This window comes from Giraffa tippelskirchi, chromosome 1 (genome assembly GCF_054371585.1).
Source record: "Giraffa tippelskirchi isolate mGirTip1 chromosome 1, T2T-mGirTip1v1.2.pri, whole genome shotgun sequence".
Classification (NCBI taxonomy): domain Eukaryota; kingdom Metazoa; phylum Chordata; class Mammalia; order Artiodactyla; family Giraffidae; genus Giraffa; species Giraffa tippelskirchi.
Window position 1 is genome coordinate 195902538 of NC_137275.1, and position 16684 is coordinate 195919221.

General features: G+C 36.4%; 1 protein-coding gene across 7 annotated transcripts in view; it reads right to left on the reverse strand.

Annotated features, from left to right (window-relative positions):
• Nucleotides 1-16684, reverse strand: part of TUT7 (terminal uridylyl transferase 7) — a 56501-nt gene that overhangs the window by 15842 nt on the left and 23975 nt on the right. For all 7 annotated transcript variants that reach the window (XM_081522180.1, XM_081522191.1, XM_081522163.1 and 4 more), the window contains exons 13-24: nucleotides 14999-16095; nucleotides 14500-14650; nucleotides 13335-13421; nucleotides 12648-12748; nucleotides 10823-10880; nucleotides 6630-6733; nucleotides 5923-6012; nucleotides 5012-5125; nucleotides 4760-4837; nucleotides 3968-4145; nucleotides 1362-1409; nucleotides 1185-1276 (exon numbers count right to left, since the gene is read on the reverse strand). In XM_081522180.1, coding sequence (XP_081378306.1) covers nucleotides 1185-1276; nucleotides 1362-1409; nucleotides 3968-4145; nucleotides 4760-4837; nucleotides 5012-5125; nucleotides 5923-6012; nucleotides 6630-6733; nucleotides 10823-10880; nucleotides 12648-12748; nucleotides 13335-13421; nucleotides 14500-14650; nucleotides 14999-16095 — 2198 coding nt within the window. The remainder of the gene's footprint in view (nucleotides 1-1184; nucleotides 1277-1361; nucleotides 1410-3967; nucleotides 4146-4759; nucleotides 4838-5011; nucleotides 5126-5922; nucleotides 6013-6629; nucleotides 6734-10822; nucleotides 10881-12647; nucleotides 12749-13334; nucleotides 13422-14499; nucleotides 14651-14998; nucleotides 16096-16684) is intronic.

The window sequence follows — 16684 nt, forward strand, 5'->3', positions numbered from 1 at the left end:
ATATAAATACATAAAAACCTAAACTACTAATATCAGATCCAAACACAAAAACTAACCAGTATCAATCAGGGATCTTATACCTCAATATTGACAAATCATTATTTTTAATATTATTATTATACTGTTTAAATCCAAAAATCTAAAATCACTAAGAGGTGTAATTCAGGATAGGTTTACCTGAATTCATTTTGGTTCATTCCTTTTCACCATGCAGAACATTTTAACCCTACCTTTTTCCCCAGCACAACTCTAAAGAGCATTACATATGCCTGTGAGTCAGCTTCCCAGGACTTGGGGAAAACTGAGGCCAGGTACAAAAACTTCATTTTCTCATAAAAAGAAAAGGCTAAAACCTAAAAAGAAAGAAGCTATGTGTTGTTGCTTTGCTTTGGCTTCTGAAGGAAATTATCAGAGGAAAGGAAAGACAATGGCCTGGATTCTAGCCTCCTTACCACAGAAATGAAGCTGGGTACCAGCAGAGGTGGCATCACCTAGGGGTTTGCACGACACGCAGTCTTGGGCCCCAGCCCAGACCCCCTGAATTAGAATCTGCATTTGAACAAAATCCCCAGGTGATCTGTTAGAACAAGTTTCAGAAACAGGATATAGAAGACTGCCACAGCAATATCTAGCAAAAACTAGATGCAGAGATGTAATCAAATGCTGAACATGCTTACATACCTGATAACTTAAGGGTTCATTTAAAAAGTCTTTATTAGGAAAATTAATGCAGGAGAAAAACCCCTTTATTTTTAACACGGAACACTCTAGTTCCTAGCCCCTTCCCCTTTTCTCTCACTGAAATGAATTTTTATAGTGTAATTTTATTTTGCTTTTGTTGAGTGTGGTTCCATAAAAACCTGAGTATCAGGTTATATGAGGACAGATTTTTAGCACATGGAGCACTGTCTCTCTCCCTAGCTTCATTAAGGTATTTATTACTCTTTGCAAGCAGACTGGAAAATTTAGATTTTCCTAAACCTAGGAAAATTCACCCAAACTTCACTTCTGGCTATCTCTCCCTGTGCTGCTGAGAAATGGCTTCAAAATAGCTATGTTTATGAAAAGGCTTTAATACTTTTGAGTATTTAGGTTATTACTGAAGTAATGTATATAATGTACATAAATTAGATGCTTAAAAGGCTTTTGGAACTAGTTTTTTGGTATTTCCAACAGACACTTACCATTTTTGAGGGGTAGTCCTTTGGAAATCCTTTGACTGGAATCCCAAATACTCTTCTCCCATTAATAAACGCTTTCATTATAAAATTTGTCACTTAGAAGAAAAGAGTAAAGTCTCAATTAAATGGATTAAGAGGAAAAGAGAAGGCATTATTATTTATAAACAAAGCAAAACTTACTTTTCCTTGATAATCCGGCTCCAAGATTATGATTCAAATCAAATGGATCTAAGTAAAGAAAATTAATGAAAACAAAAAAGATAATTAAATAGGAAATACCACTATTTATACATTAAGTGAAGCCTATATAACAAAAAGAAGTGTTACATACTTAAAAGTATTAAAATGAGTACCTTTTTAATGAGCTTCAAGTCTATAATACAGCTAAGTACTACATATTTCTAAATATATGGAAAGTTTTTCCCTAAAAGTATCCATCAAAAATGAGGATATTGCTTTATATCTGAATTCTTGAAGAGTCCTTCATATTATGAGAAAGTGCTTCATTTTGGACAACAAAATACTATTTGGAAAAGACATATTAGTCTGATATCACCAAATCATACTAGTTTTAGAGTTATATAGAGGCCACAAATATATTTAAAACATTTTACCACTGAATGTTCCTGCTAATTAACAGCCTTACAAAAAATCATTTTGGAAAATAAATTTATTGGGACTTCCCTGTTGGTCCAGTGGTTAAGAATCTGCCTTCCAATGTGGAGGACTAAAATTAGACCACTGGTTGCGGAAGTAAGATTCCACATGTTGCAGGGCAACTAAGCCTGTGTGCCACAACTACTGAAGCCCTAGAGCCCATGATCCACAACAAGAGAAGCCACCACAATGAGAAGCCCTTGCACTCTCTGCAACTGGAAAGTGCCCTGCAGTCTCCGGAACTAGACAAAGCCTGTGCACAGCAACAAGACCCATGCAGGCAAAAATAACTAACTAAATAAATAAATCTTAAAAACAAAACAAAACAAACAAAACAAAACCAAAAACAAGCAAAGGGAAAACAAAACAAAACCTTTTTTGAGGATCATCTCATTACTTAAGAAAATGGAGGATGGAGGATGTATACAGTATATATAAGAGGAGTCAAGAAGTAAAAAGAGGCATCCTTCTGGTTGTCTTGTTATGCTTCTAATGTACAGTAACTGGGGTATACCACTTGGGATTTAGACCCACTATGAGTTTATTGGAGAAAAGCACCCTTCACTCAATTTAACCCTATACTAATAATTGCTATAAGAAGGTTACCTTTCTAGTAGGTTGGGTCATGCTTTTCCTCTGGTGACTTTTATGTGTGTGCTATGTGGAAGTATTTTTGGTGTTTGCTTGGTGTAGCAGAGATACTACAATATTAGCTTCTGTACAAACACTATAAACTACCACCACTGAAATTTCTCGATTCTAGAACAACTAGTCAGAAGTCTTCCTTCTAAGACAGCCTATTACTAATGGCTCATTTATAAATAATGTAAAGTTAAAAGCAAAAGGTAATGAGGCTTCAAAAATTAAAAAAAAAAATTAATAATTGGCAGACCATAAGAATCCACTGTGATAATGGAAAGGTTTAAGATAAAGTTCTGTTTTTAGCCATGGGATACTAAAAAGTTATAACCATATCCATAATCCATGGTCACTGGAATTTAATTTTGTAAGTGGTCATCGTATTTTAATAATGTCAATCAGCAGAAGTAATGACAATAGCACAACCTAAAGTAACACATTATTTAGGTGATTATAGTTAAAAAAATTATAGAAGACTAAAATCAACAAAATATTTCTTAAGCATTTTCAATTCCATTTTTAAGCATTTGAACTCCATTTTGTCTTTAAAATTTGATTTTAAAATTAAAATCCCACAAATTGGATCACTTACAGGTGGAATCTAAAAAATAAAACAAACAAATGAATATAACAAAACAGAAACAGAGTCACAGATATAGAGAACAAACTAGTGGTTGCCAGTAGGGAAAGGGAAGTGCGGAGGGATGAGCTATGGGATTAAGACACACAAACTACTATGTATAAAGTAAATAAGCAACAAGAATATACTGTACAGCACAAGGGATACAGTCAATATTTTATAATAACTTTAAATGGAGTATAATCTATAAAAACACTGAAACACTATTTTGTACACAGGAAACTAATATAACATAGTAAATCAACTATACAAATCAATACTGCGCAACCACTGAAAATAATTTGGTGTAAAGACAGAATAGAGGATCAAAGTAAAACCATTCAGTGTAAAAAGCAAGTCTCAGAATAATGACCAGAAATATCTAAAAGAAAAAAGTGTATGCATATATAAATTTATCTGGGTACATACAAATATATATAAAGTTAATACAAAAAATCTACAAAGATAAAAACAAAAATCCCCCAAATTGTAAATAAACAATCAAATACAAACACAAATGGCCCATGAATCCTAGCATTCAGAATGGAGGAACTAAATTACAAATTTTTGAAGCTGGCTTATTTCTACAGCAACCTTATTCTCCAGAACTTGTCAAACAAAGATAAAGGACTTATTATGGTGAACAAAGATTTTTGGATTTGTTAAGAAACCCCATAAGAGGGTATCAGTCATTTAAAAAGAAAAAAAGAATGAAACAGATAAGTCTGCCTGACTTGGACAGTGACGGGGCAACTGCGCATCCTGATCAGTGGCTCATGGCGGCTTGGGAAGAGCTCTGCAAGGACCAAGAATACCCTCAACAGTTCAATCTCTATATTCTATTCAGTTTTAAGTTCGATTTTATTAGTACCTTCAATAACAATGTATTTTGACGTCCACTGTTTCTTAAAAGTTGTAAGCAGACTTTTTCTCCTGATGCTAATTACATGTTCTTTAAAATCAAATTCCTCTGTGTAGAAACGAAGAAGTCCCAACCATAGCTGCCCAACAGATTCTGTATTTTTTCCATATTCTGGCCAATACTTGGGCTAGAAATAGAAGGAACAAGAGATATCATGCTCTATAGTAAAGTGTTAATATCAATAGTCATTTGTATCTTAGGGAATAAATCTGGATTTATTTTAATTAACTAGAGTTTAAATGTATAAAAACACTTATAAAACTTTTCTATTTTAAAGTATCATTTACATGAGTTTATTAATCTCTACCCTATGACCCAGAAACAGAAAGTGCTTTGGGTTTTAAATGTCATACCTCAGAATGCATGTTTGTGGAAGAATCTAGAAATAGATTTTAGAGCCTTGGTGACACCTAGTTATTATACCTCTGTAACTCAAGAGTTTTTCTAAATTCTGTAGGAAATCACAGAGCAAATTATTTGTTCATTTGGAATAAAGCTACTTAACCATTTTGAATTATTAGGCAGTAAAGAAATCTTGGATACAGTCCCTAGAAACTCACCTGGCTTAAAAAATATTTTCAACTTCAAAGGAATCATCTGTATATGCTAGTTTTTTTTTTACTATCACAATATAAATAAATACAACAAGTGATAATATAATTGTTGACCATCTACACTACAGCATAGTATAGCTAACTTTCAGTCAAGGATGTAAAAAATCTTTACTATTAAAATACGTACCAGTTCATCTATTTGATCAAAAAAATAAATATTCCAGCCATCAACAAATATTTCAGGTTTCTTTTCACCTTTGTATATCTGAAATTAATTTTTAAACTATTAGTATGGATTACAAACTTAGCGCATTGATACAAAAACTTGTAGGAAAATAGTAAAAATTTTAACTACAGAACCACAGAATTTTAGAGAAGGAAGAGGGCTCAAAAATCATCCAGCTCTACAGATGACAAATACAATTTCCTTTACTAATACCTCTTGAAGGACAGGAATAACTGGTGGATTCCTCTGCTGGAGAAAATATAGCACCATGAGCGTATATGCGTATGACGATAAGCTGCCTCTAGAAGCATCGCCAATATCGCACATCTGGGGGTAAGGAAAAGGAGGAACAAAGGAAAGATCACCAATGTCTTTTGCGACACTTGCAGCTATTCTATTGTCACTAAAAGTAAGGTGCTTCTAGAGGGCACTAATATAAAAATCACACTTTCAAATGCTAAGATATGTCAACAAAACAAAATAAGACCAACCAAAAAAAAAAAAAGATCAAGTAAAACAAACCCCAACAAAGCTGTGGAACTATCAGCCACAAGCAATATTAGGTTATCATGTAAAATTAAGGTAACATTTTAGTTTGTTCAGTAGGGATTCTCAAATAGTTGGCTCGGTTCTTTAAAAATATAGGCCTATGTTTTCTTTTTTTTCTTAATTGAAGTATAGTTGGTTTACAATATTACATTAGTTTCAGATGTATAACACAGTAATGCAATATTTTTATAGATTATACTCCATTTAAAGTTATTACAAAACAGGGAACTGTCTGGTGGTCCAGTGTTTAGGACTTTGTGCTCTCATTGTGGAGGGCCCAGGTTCTATCCTTGGTCAGTAAGCTAAAATCCCAGAAGCTCTGAGGTGTGGCCAAAAAAAAAAAACCAGTTATTACAAAACAATGGCTACATTCCCTGTGCTGTACAACATATCCTTGTTGCTAATTTACTTTATATATAGTAGTTTGTGTCTCTTAATCCCATAATATCCCTGTCTCCCCCACTGGTAACCACTAGCTTGTTTTCTACATGACTGAGTCTGTTTCTTACGTTTTCAACAAGGTTTAAAGATGTGAAGAAATTTTCTGAGGAAATCTCAGGAGGAAGCATACTTACCTTTGTAAATACTTTCATAGTATAGCACAAATATTTCACTCTGGGATCAATGGCTGAATAAGCAGATAAGAGTCTTGTGTTATGAAGGGCCTGTTAAAAGGGAAATTATACTACCTTAAAAAAAAGTTTTAAGGTGAAATATTCTGAATAGGTTTACAGTGTAATTAATTTTTAAGATGAAGACATTTAGACTGAAACTAATATTTTTCCCCTACAGAGAAGCTTTACTAACTTACTAGATAAGAATTACAAGTGACATCTGATCTCAAGCCACCTTAGTCTAAACATTCCTAGAAAATATGGGCTATAAAAAAATCAGTTCCCTTTAACTCAACATAAGATCTGCATCCCTGCCTATTATTCATATGAAATGTCCTTAGGGGCCAGAGAGGTTCCACAGAGCCTCGAAAACAAATCAGGTCTGAGACCAAAGACACACACACATACACCAAAATTAAACAAAGTTCAAGCCAAAAAAAAAAAAAAAACACTTGCCACTCTGACCTCATTTTTAATGAATACTAATATTAACTCAATTCTGTGTTATATCCCCAGTCTCAGAACACTGCCAGACACTTGGTAAGCACTAATAACTACTAAAAGAATGAATAGGATGACATGAATGGTTTAATTTTACTTAAAGACTGAGTAATGAGATACATCTTCCCCTTAATCTCCATAAAGAAAAAGTCTAGGGAAAATCTTACCAATGTGTTATACAAACTGATGTCCACTTCCAGACCGCTTCTCAAATGGAAGAACTTTACAATTGGCACCTTTGCTGTTGTAATAGGCAAGATGTTTCTCAGTCCTAGGTTGGAAAACAAGATAGTGTCATTAAATCCAGTAGCAGAGGGTATACGTTGCTCTTATGTTAATGTTCCAACATAGAATGAAGTAAACCTGGCTTTGGCTTGTCTCACTGAGTCACTAAGACTAGTCAAAGAATTCTGTTATTAACAAACAACTGGGAAGATTCTTCTGGCAAAGTTCACATTTGTTAAATACATGAATATTTGAAGTACAAGAATCAACAAGGCAGCCACTGCCCTTCAGGAACACACTGCATCTTGTGTATGTGTATAGAGCTGTCAGTCTGATCAACTCCAAAACAGAGGAAACTACTACAGAATCTGGACTATGTGGGCCCTACCTATTCTCTCTGTATGACTACACACATCATATGAAGAAAAGCCCTACATCATATGAGTAATCATCTGAATGCCCAAAACAAAAGTTACTCATCATGGAGCTAGAAGCTGTATCAGTATAAGAAAAGAACCAGTGTGAATAGGAGAGACAGATATTGCCTCAGCCAGGTTTTGAAAAACTACAGGCAAAAAGAGAAGGCTAAGGGAATTTACCAGGTAAGGAAAACTGCACAGGGAAAGGATAGCTGCCTGAAACAGAATGACAAGCTCAGGGAACTTCCATGGAATTGTGCAAGCTACAGAGTGGACTTGAGGGAAAGAAATAATGAGTAATAGGAGAAGTGATAAAAACTGAGAAGAGCCCAAATATGGAACAACTATATCCTTGGAGGCAAAGAGATGCCAATGAACTGGCAAAATCTGGGAAGAATCACTGATCACATGTATTTAGACAAGGTCCCTGGCAATGGATGCATTGGAGACACCTGGAAGAGAGACAGGATGACCATTATAAAAATTGACCTGGGCCTGAACTATAATGGTGGCATGGGAATGCAGAGAAGCAGCAAGACATGTTTGAGAGCACCTCTAACTGGAAGGGTTGGGGAAGAAGAAGTAGGGGAAAGGAAGGCTATAACAGAAAGAACATTCCCTGAACACCCAGATTCCTTTACAAACATTATCTCCTGAGACCATTCACCCTTACCCAAAAGATGACACAGACTCAGAGAAATGAACATGCTTAGGAACATGCAGTTGGTGAATTGTGGAGTGGGAATTCAAATCTAGGTATGTCTGATTCTATTGAACCTAGTCTAGGACAGGCTAATTATCACTTCATTCATTTTGGTGATTCCAAGGATGTCAATGTCAACAACCAAGAAAGAGGATGTAGAAGGAAGAGCAGCTAGTGGCAGTTGCAGCAGAAGGGAAGTGGAAGAGAGAAAGATGTGTTTATTCTGGGTGCTGAGGTCCGAGTTCCTTTTGAGAGAGTTAAATGGTGACATCTAGAAGGACAGATGCCTAGTGATCTAGAATTCAGAAAAAAAAGTATGCAGATGAAAGGAATTTCAGCAGAAAAGGTTTGCATGGGAGACAGAAGTCTAACTTATACTGATGGGGAGGAGGGGCAAGGAAGCTATTTACTTAACACTCAGCAAGTCTACTGTAATGTATAATTTTTCTTAATCTTAAATCCTATTATTGTTGTTCTTGCTTTACAGATGAGAAACTGAGTGCTTACAATGAAGGTGAGTGACTTTTTGGAATCACAGCCAGCAAGCAGGGACCCAAGATTTAAAACTAGGGAGTCTGATTTTAGAAGCCACCATTAATTACTTTGCTATGGTGGTTTTAAATTAAGTATCCTTTTTTCCCCATCTCCTTCCTAGATGGAGAAATTCTAGAATTTGACACTGTTAATTAACCATTATGACATTTATAAACCTGTCCTCTAGGATTTATTCACAGTACATCATCCTGGTTCCTATTTTATCATTGCAATATCTCCTTTTTCAGTGTCCTTCCTTAATTTCTACACTTATAAATTAAAGCTTGCTCCTCAACCTCTCTTGTAATCCCACAGGATTGTTTTATTCTTGGCCTCTCTTTCTTCTTTCAAGGTTTTCAATACAATACTGTTTCATTTTGTTCTTCAATCTTAACTGGTAACTCTACATTTCTAACTGCTTGTTGGACTGTTAACTCTTAGAGATTATAGCTTCATGACAAACTATCACTCCACACTGGTGTTCTCTGCAAACATTCCCATTTCTTAGTTCAGATATCAGCCTGAACCCACATTTCCTACTTGCAGGTTCTGAATCTAAGAAATCTCCCTTTGGAATCTCTCATATTCTTTTCCTTTTAGGATCACTGGCATCTGGTTAAGATCCTTCTGCCCTGTCACTTAGACTGTATCTTCCCTAAGAGCATAACAGCTGCCTAAAAAGTTCTGCTTCTATTGGGTTTCTTCTCTTGAACACAGTTCACATTTTCCAACTAGTTCCCACTTGAAACTCCTCTCAAAATGTATCAATCTTCTCATTGTCCTACAAAATCAATTACAGTGATTCTCATAGTCACATCCATGCATCTTTGGAATGACTTCTCATCTTATCCTTTTCAAATCATGTTCATCAATATCATGAGATCAGAACAAGCCCATCTCTTAAATGAACCTCCCCTACTCAACTCTTTCCCCAAATCTCCCTCTCCTCAGAAGTTATTTGATACTTACTGTAGGCTCTACAAGTCATTTTAATAAATGAATACCACCACACATTGTTCCATACCCTGTGAGAGTATCTTACTTTTGAGATCTGAAAGTTTCAAAGGAAAGACCTGTAGACTTATTTTTCTAGCCTACCTACGTGCCCAACACAGTTCTGAGCACGTAACAAGCACCCAATAAAATATGTGGGAAAACTGCTTTCTTAATCATCGCTTTCTAGCTATTATTCAATTTTTGCTCCATGCAATCTGTATTACATTATAACTTGTATATAAAAGTCATTTTTAGTCTAAAAATGACCTATTTTTAACATGGTTCATTCTTAGAAAGTATAGGTTTTTTAGGAGAAAGGGAAGTGATGTCTGCAGCTTAATCTCAAATGGTCCAGAAAAAAATTACGAGGAAGCAAGAGATAAGATGATAAATCAAATGTGGTAAAACACTAACAACTGATGGATCTGAACGAAGGGCAGACAGAATTTTTTATACAGTTTTTGCTGATTTCGTTTACATTTGAAATTATTTCAAAATCAAAAGTCAAAACCTACCTCACTATGAAATACCTAATAGTCATGGCAACGAAGCAATCTAGTTTCTTTGTATAATCTTCAAAAACAAAAATAAAAAAGCATATAGTTTTGAGAGGTAAAATTTCCAAAATGCTTATTTCAATGACCATAAAAATTATATCAAAGCACATTAAAAAAAATATTGATGCTCTAGGTTACTTTTCATTAGGAATAAAACAAAATTAAAATTTTCCCCCCTGTTATTTAAAATCACATGGTATCCTCTTTAAACTCCTGGAAATCAAAAATGCAAATAAAAGCGGTACTCAAGGTGCATACTTAGGTGCGCATGCCCATGCTGTGGATTTAAGTCTACTCTTGACTAAGATATAAGAAAGCGTTTTATGGATGGTCCATAGATTTTAAGTTTCACAAAGGCAAGGACCGCATCTTGCACACTTTCATTTTTAACTTTTAGCACAGACGTTTGATATACCACATTTTAAAAGACTCTCACTGTTTACAGCATCCACAGCTACCTCTGACAAAGAGAGGCAGAAGAATATGCTAATGGCATTTCAGCTCTGTGCACAATTACAGAACCTGTACATTTTGCAGCTGTAAATACTTGTCCAGGGTCATGCACAACTTGCTGAACAGCTGCAAGTACAGTCCATCACCCCAGTCCATAGCGCTTTCCACTATACTTCACATCACGGCCAGCAACCTCTACCTACACTTTGATTTACACTATGTTGATAAGGCAAAATGTTTCCCAAAGTTTCTTGTATGTATGGTATACATTTTCTCATGAAATAAAACCAAGGCAACAATATGCATACAAATTATAACCAATTCCTCAGTTTTTCATACTTAACCACACAGATTTTTTTCAAAGACACCAATGCTATAAATGTTATATGAGCCACTACACTTGTAAATTTTAAGTGTGCAAAACACCAATAAAAAAGATGAGAATATTTTTTAGATAAAGCTTATAGAGGTACCTGAATGTTTTTTGAGGACTCTTGCCAATTCTTCAATAGTTCTTACACAGTCCAACCCCTGCAACAAAAATGGCACAGACTCAATCAAAAACAGAAGACAGGTTCCTAACCCTGTTTTGGTTTCATTTCCTGCAGAAATAACAAAATTAAATTCAAATTGGTCTACATTCATTTTTCTTTTTTAGGTGAGCATTAATTCCTAACTCATAGGAATATCCTAAGGATATGGAAACCCTCATGCACCCTAGTTACTAACTGCTTTTAGAGGAGCAAGAAAGGCTGAAATCAGTGTCCCCAGAAAAGTCTCTGAACCACCGAGAAACTCCAATTTTTTTCCTCTATGTGACAGAATAAATGAGAGAGCTTCTGTGGCCTGTCTTATTCATTCTGGGTAGACCTTCATTATAGCTTAATTAAGAGCTGATGAACTGCTGTGGGGAGTGATTAAGCTCAAATTATTTCTCCATGGGACTAGTCAAACATATAAAGCATAAAAAGAAAGTTATACAGCAAATATGAGTAACATTAAATATTTCAAAACATTTGGGCTGACCTTTTTAACATTAAGTCCTTTTGTTGGTTAGTTGGTTATATACTTCCCAGAATTTGGAATTTAATTTAGAAATGCCCTCACAACTATCTTATTATTAATCATGTAAAAATTCAATCTCAATGATGTATAATCGGGTCATTCATATATTGGACCCAACTGTCATTATCCACCTTATTCACCAAAGTCACGCCAGATAACTTGTGGCTATTTTCTCAAAACTGATGCATCCTCAAGGGACAAAACCCTGAAACTCAGAGAAGGCATAAGAAGATCCAGAGCAACAGCAGCACCACTCATTTGGATGTGCAGCATTTGGACTACTGTTGTAAATAAAAATGGGGATGGATTTAGTACTTCTTAAGCTTTACACCTTTTCACAGTATTTTATATTTGACAAATGCCATCAAGGTTGGCAAATATTTTCTGCCTTGTGGGCCATATGGCCTATTGCAAGGACTCAACCCTGGAGTTAGAGTGAAAGCAGATGTAGACCATACATAAATGAAAGGGTGTAGCTGAAAGCCAATAAAACTGACATAAAAAACAAAACAAAACTAAAACAGGCAGTAGGCCGTAGTTTACTGACTCCTGACATACATGATCCAAGCTGACGTGCACAACAATCTTCTGAGGCAAGGGAAACCTCATTTCTGTATTAGAGATAAGCAACCAAAGATGGACAAGTCTGTCTTGAATCCAGTTTAGCACTCTTTCATCACTGTACCATGGGCTTCCCTGGTGGCTCAGCTGGTAAAGAATCCGCCTGCAACGCGGGAGACCTGGGTTCGATCCCTGGGCTGGGAAGATCCCCTGGAGATGGGAAAGGCTACACACTCCAGTATTCTGGCCTGGAGAATTTTCCATGGGGCCGCAAAGAGTCAGACATGACTGAGTGACTTTCACTTTTATCACTGTATCACACTGGCTGCCTGCTAAAAAACTTCACAGAAAACCTTATATGGGTGTATTTATGCACCTGAGTCAGCCTAGTGGCTATGCCAAAGGGACACTGGAAAGGCTAGTTTGGCTTTCTAGAATTCCCAGATGTCGCTTTCAGATGCAGTCTGTATTACAGGTGGGAAGCACAAGCCTTTCTACTCCTCACATTCACCTCTAAACTTCTAATGTATTTATTTGGCCAGACAGATTGTGCCAAATGGCATACTCCATATGATATACCCTGATAAATTTGGAAAATACCATGCTGAATTGTAAATCAAGATTGTCAAAACACATGCCACAGCAAATGCAAGTTTTATGTGGTCACTGTACCTCAGCAGTTTCAAGTCCGTTAATTGTCATGCAGACATCAAGGTCACTCTGTTTGAACCCAAATCCATTTTTGGAGGAGCCAAACAAGCTCAATTTAGTTCCTGTTAGAGATATATGAAAAGTAACAACTAACCTGAGTACATTTAATTTTCTGACCAAAGCAACTCTCTTATGAATCAAAAATACTCAAGTTATTACGTGTTCTATAATAATCTCATAATAATTATTTTTTTATTAACTAGTCTTTTATTATAAACTACGTTCTCTCAAAATTTACTATAAATAAATACAGAAGACACGAAAGATTATCAAATGTCACTTTATTCTTAGATGTAAGGACATTTCAAGGAAAATGTGGATCACCTCAGCACATTCAATAATGTAAGCTTACTACTTTCTAAATTCACTTTTTAGAGGTCTGAACTTTGACTCTCAACTAATAAATGAAGTTCACGTGTATCTGCTAAGTGAAATACAGCTACACTGCAACTGTCTTCTCTGTTGGCAAACTAAGATTGGACAGACCTGAAACCATCCTAGGAGTATCACAAAACAAAGAAGCCCTGTCCCCACCGTAACTGCAAGTCTGCTTTCTTATGCTCAAAATTAATGTTCTTGTAACACATGCACTCATTCTGAAGCAAAGCAACACTATCTTTCTTTGCTTAAAGCTAAACAATTATTTACCTGGAAACTCTTGCCTTATGAAATTTTCCAGGTTTTGCCGAATATGTTCACGTGCCTGATCTTCTAGAACAGTTGGAGAAAAATCCTCTGTTTAAAATAAAAAGATACATTCAGAAACAAAGATTGTTCCGATTCTCTGAAAAATATTTTTCAATAAAGCCTAACTAGCTAAAAAAACAAAAACCAACCAAACCCTAAATTTTGTGTCTTCTCAGTAGACAGTATTAAGCAATGTACAATAAAGATGTCTTTTTCAAAGAGTCTATCACCAAGAACTGTTCCTGAGATGGAAACTAGTCTGCACATTCTGTTCCTGAGTTTCACAGAGGCCCAGAGCCCGATAAAGGCATAGGGTGAACACAACAGTTTTTGAGTATGTATTTATACATACATATAAAACACATTTTATATGTGTGTGTGTATATATATATATTCACATTTTTCCCCCTAAGGAGAACTAATAGTTTTCTTTCATCACTTACACTCTCCAAAAAGATTTAAAGAACAAATCTCTGATTAAGAACAAGTGACTTATGGCACAGACAGACATCTTAACATGCAGCAATGTGATGCGTCATAATCTTCCACTCTCAGCAGCTGCATGCTTCTCCATCAAATGATTTTCCTTGTAGAACTTAAACCTCTGCACACCAACACTTCCCCAAACTGATGTTCCTTAAAGGTTATTAATTAGCATTAATTAAAAAGTATTCTAAGCTCAAATTTTGGAAATGTTAGACAAAAGAGTTATTAAATAAGCTTTTTACCTAAACATTTCCAGGAGCCTTTATTATACTAATATGCCCTGAAAATCTCTAAGGGAGGGGGCAGGATATACAGTTATTCCCCCTTGACCTTTGGAATACTTCTTGTTACTAAATACTATTAATGGCAGGTACCTAGAAAAGCATTTCAAGGAACACCAGTCGGGAAATGATAGTACTCCAATGGTAAGACTTAAAAGATTCTCCTTCCCTATCTTTCTTTAACAAGTATTTATTGCATGTCCCAAATGGAACACGATACACAGAGTACTATGGATACAACAGACAATGCAAAAGACTTAGCCTGGATAATGAAGCTAATGGGTTAGTGAATCAGATTAACTCTTGAGAAAACATCAATTTAATATTTTGACAAATGAAAAGAAATGTTAATAACTTACTGTAACACTGAATGCAAACTTGATCTAAGATATTTGAAAATTTGGGTGTTAATGGTGGCAAAGGTTCCAGCTGGATTCTTTTGAAGTCTTCAGGACAGTCCTTCTTTAGATGACCCTCTCGTTTGCATAAACTGCAAACTACTGTAGGAGACTGCAGAAAGAAGGCAAAGCAAAACAAGACTTAAATAAAGGGGCCTTGAATCTTTTTTCCAAAGTACACATTCTCCACCTCACATTCCAAAGGAATGAAAATATAGTCGCATGGCCACTCCAAACACACTCAGGAGAGAAAGCCAGTTATTTTGACTACCAACAGCATTTCTTTTCTCCTCTGCAAATTCCCAAGAGATTAATGAGGGCAGTGGACCTAGTAGCTGCACTGGAGTGAACCACTACTGAGACAGGGGAGAGCCCTGTTTTAGTACATGAAAATCCAAAGTACATGCATTAAAACTCTTTCAAATCTCCTAGTTCCATGTCTAGGAGTGGCACTGATTACCTTGCCTTTGGTGAAGGTGAGTTTACTAAATTCATAGAAGAAATCAGACTGGTCCACAGTTGAATTTTTCTCACATACACTTTCTTCTTTAAGGCTGATTTTATTAAGTTCCATTAGTACATTTCCATCTACATGGTGTTTTCCACATTCTTTCAAGTCTTCATACTTAGAAGATCCATCTAATTCCACATCCTCTTCAGACAGGGCATCCTCATCCCCTGATCCAGTGAAGGTGTTGTCTAACTCATCTCCATTAGCAATGTCATCGTCATCTTCCCTTCGGGAAATGGAGAGCCTGGGTTCTTCTTCCTCCTCCTCGTCCTCCTCTTCCTCGTCAGAGTGAAGGATTCCTGATATCTGGCTCTGTCTTGAAGGGGTAAAGTGGCATACAGCATCTCCGAGTTCACTGGTACCTTCTATGCTTTCTTGATCAACATCAGCCTTGGCATATGAAGTAGGAAATTCATCATTCTCTTTAGCTATAGGATCTCTGAAGCCTTCTAGATCCAAAGTGGCATCTATCGCCTTAGTTCCTGGGCTGCCACAGGTGACAAGCGCTCCACACTTGCTACTACTTAAAGCTTGATCATCAGCAGTCAAAGGATGCTTGCCTTCCTTTCCACTTTTTTCTTTCTTATTTTTACTTCCTGTTTCTTGACGATGTACTTCAATGTCCTTAGAGTCACCAGAACTGACTTTTGCCTTAATACAGTCAGAGTTTTCCAGGTGGACACTGATGTGTGAGTTTCCCATTTTCTCTGCTGATGAGCTTTCAAAGCTTTCAGCAGTTTCTTTAAGAGTAAGTGGCTGTGCCTTGCAGGTGTTTGCAGTTGAACTGGCAGCACCAGAACCTTGAGCCAAAACTGAGTTTTTGAGTTTATCACCCTTCGCTTGTACCTCTGGATCGCGTTTTGCTACTTCTTTAGAATGTTCAGAAGTACAGCTGACAGCACTCAGAGGCTTTGGAAGGCTGGATTTCACAACTTTGTGTGGAAGAGCAAAATATTTATACGTTGTCCTTAAACAATGAAGTATATATTCAAACACAGGTTGATTATTTAGGGTCCTTGCCACATTTCTTTTTACAGAGTAGGGATCTGTAATGAAAAAAAAAAATCCACTACTTCACACATTTCTATTTTTCATTTGAAAAACCAGCCTGCTACATAGATAAAGACAACAAATACGTAACAGTACAACTTATCATTTATCTTATGTGCTTTTTTTAAAAACTGGGGATGGGGAGTAAGAAGATATAGTTTTAAAAACAAAAAGAAATGCTTTCTTAAACATCTGCTCTATGAAGAGAACCCATTCTATTCAGAACCATTACCCCTTCCCTACTCTGTCCTGTGACTGTGGAGGTAAAAAAAAAAAAAAAAAAGTAATCAGTGTGGCTCTCATGCCCTCGGGAAGCGGGGTCTTCCCTCCGGGCTCTGCTGAGTGCTCTGCCTCCCCACTCAGCCAGGCCCTGCGGTTTGTAGAGCTTACCTCCACTCTTCTGCCCTGGGAAGCCCCATCACTGAACTGGCTGGACTGAATTCAGGGGCGAGAGGGAGGCACCAGGAGGAGACACCACTTCTCTCAATCTTTTCTCCTCCCCTAGAACTCCAGCAGGTTAGGCAATTGGCCAGAAGAGCTGAGCCAGAGAAACTGCAGGGGAGGGTTTAAAAATGTGAGATCCCC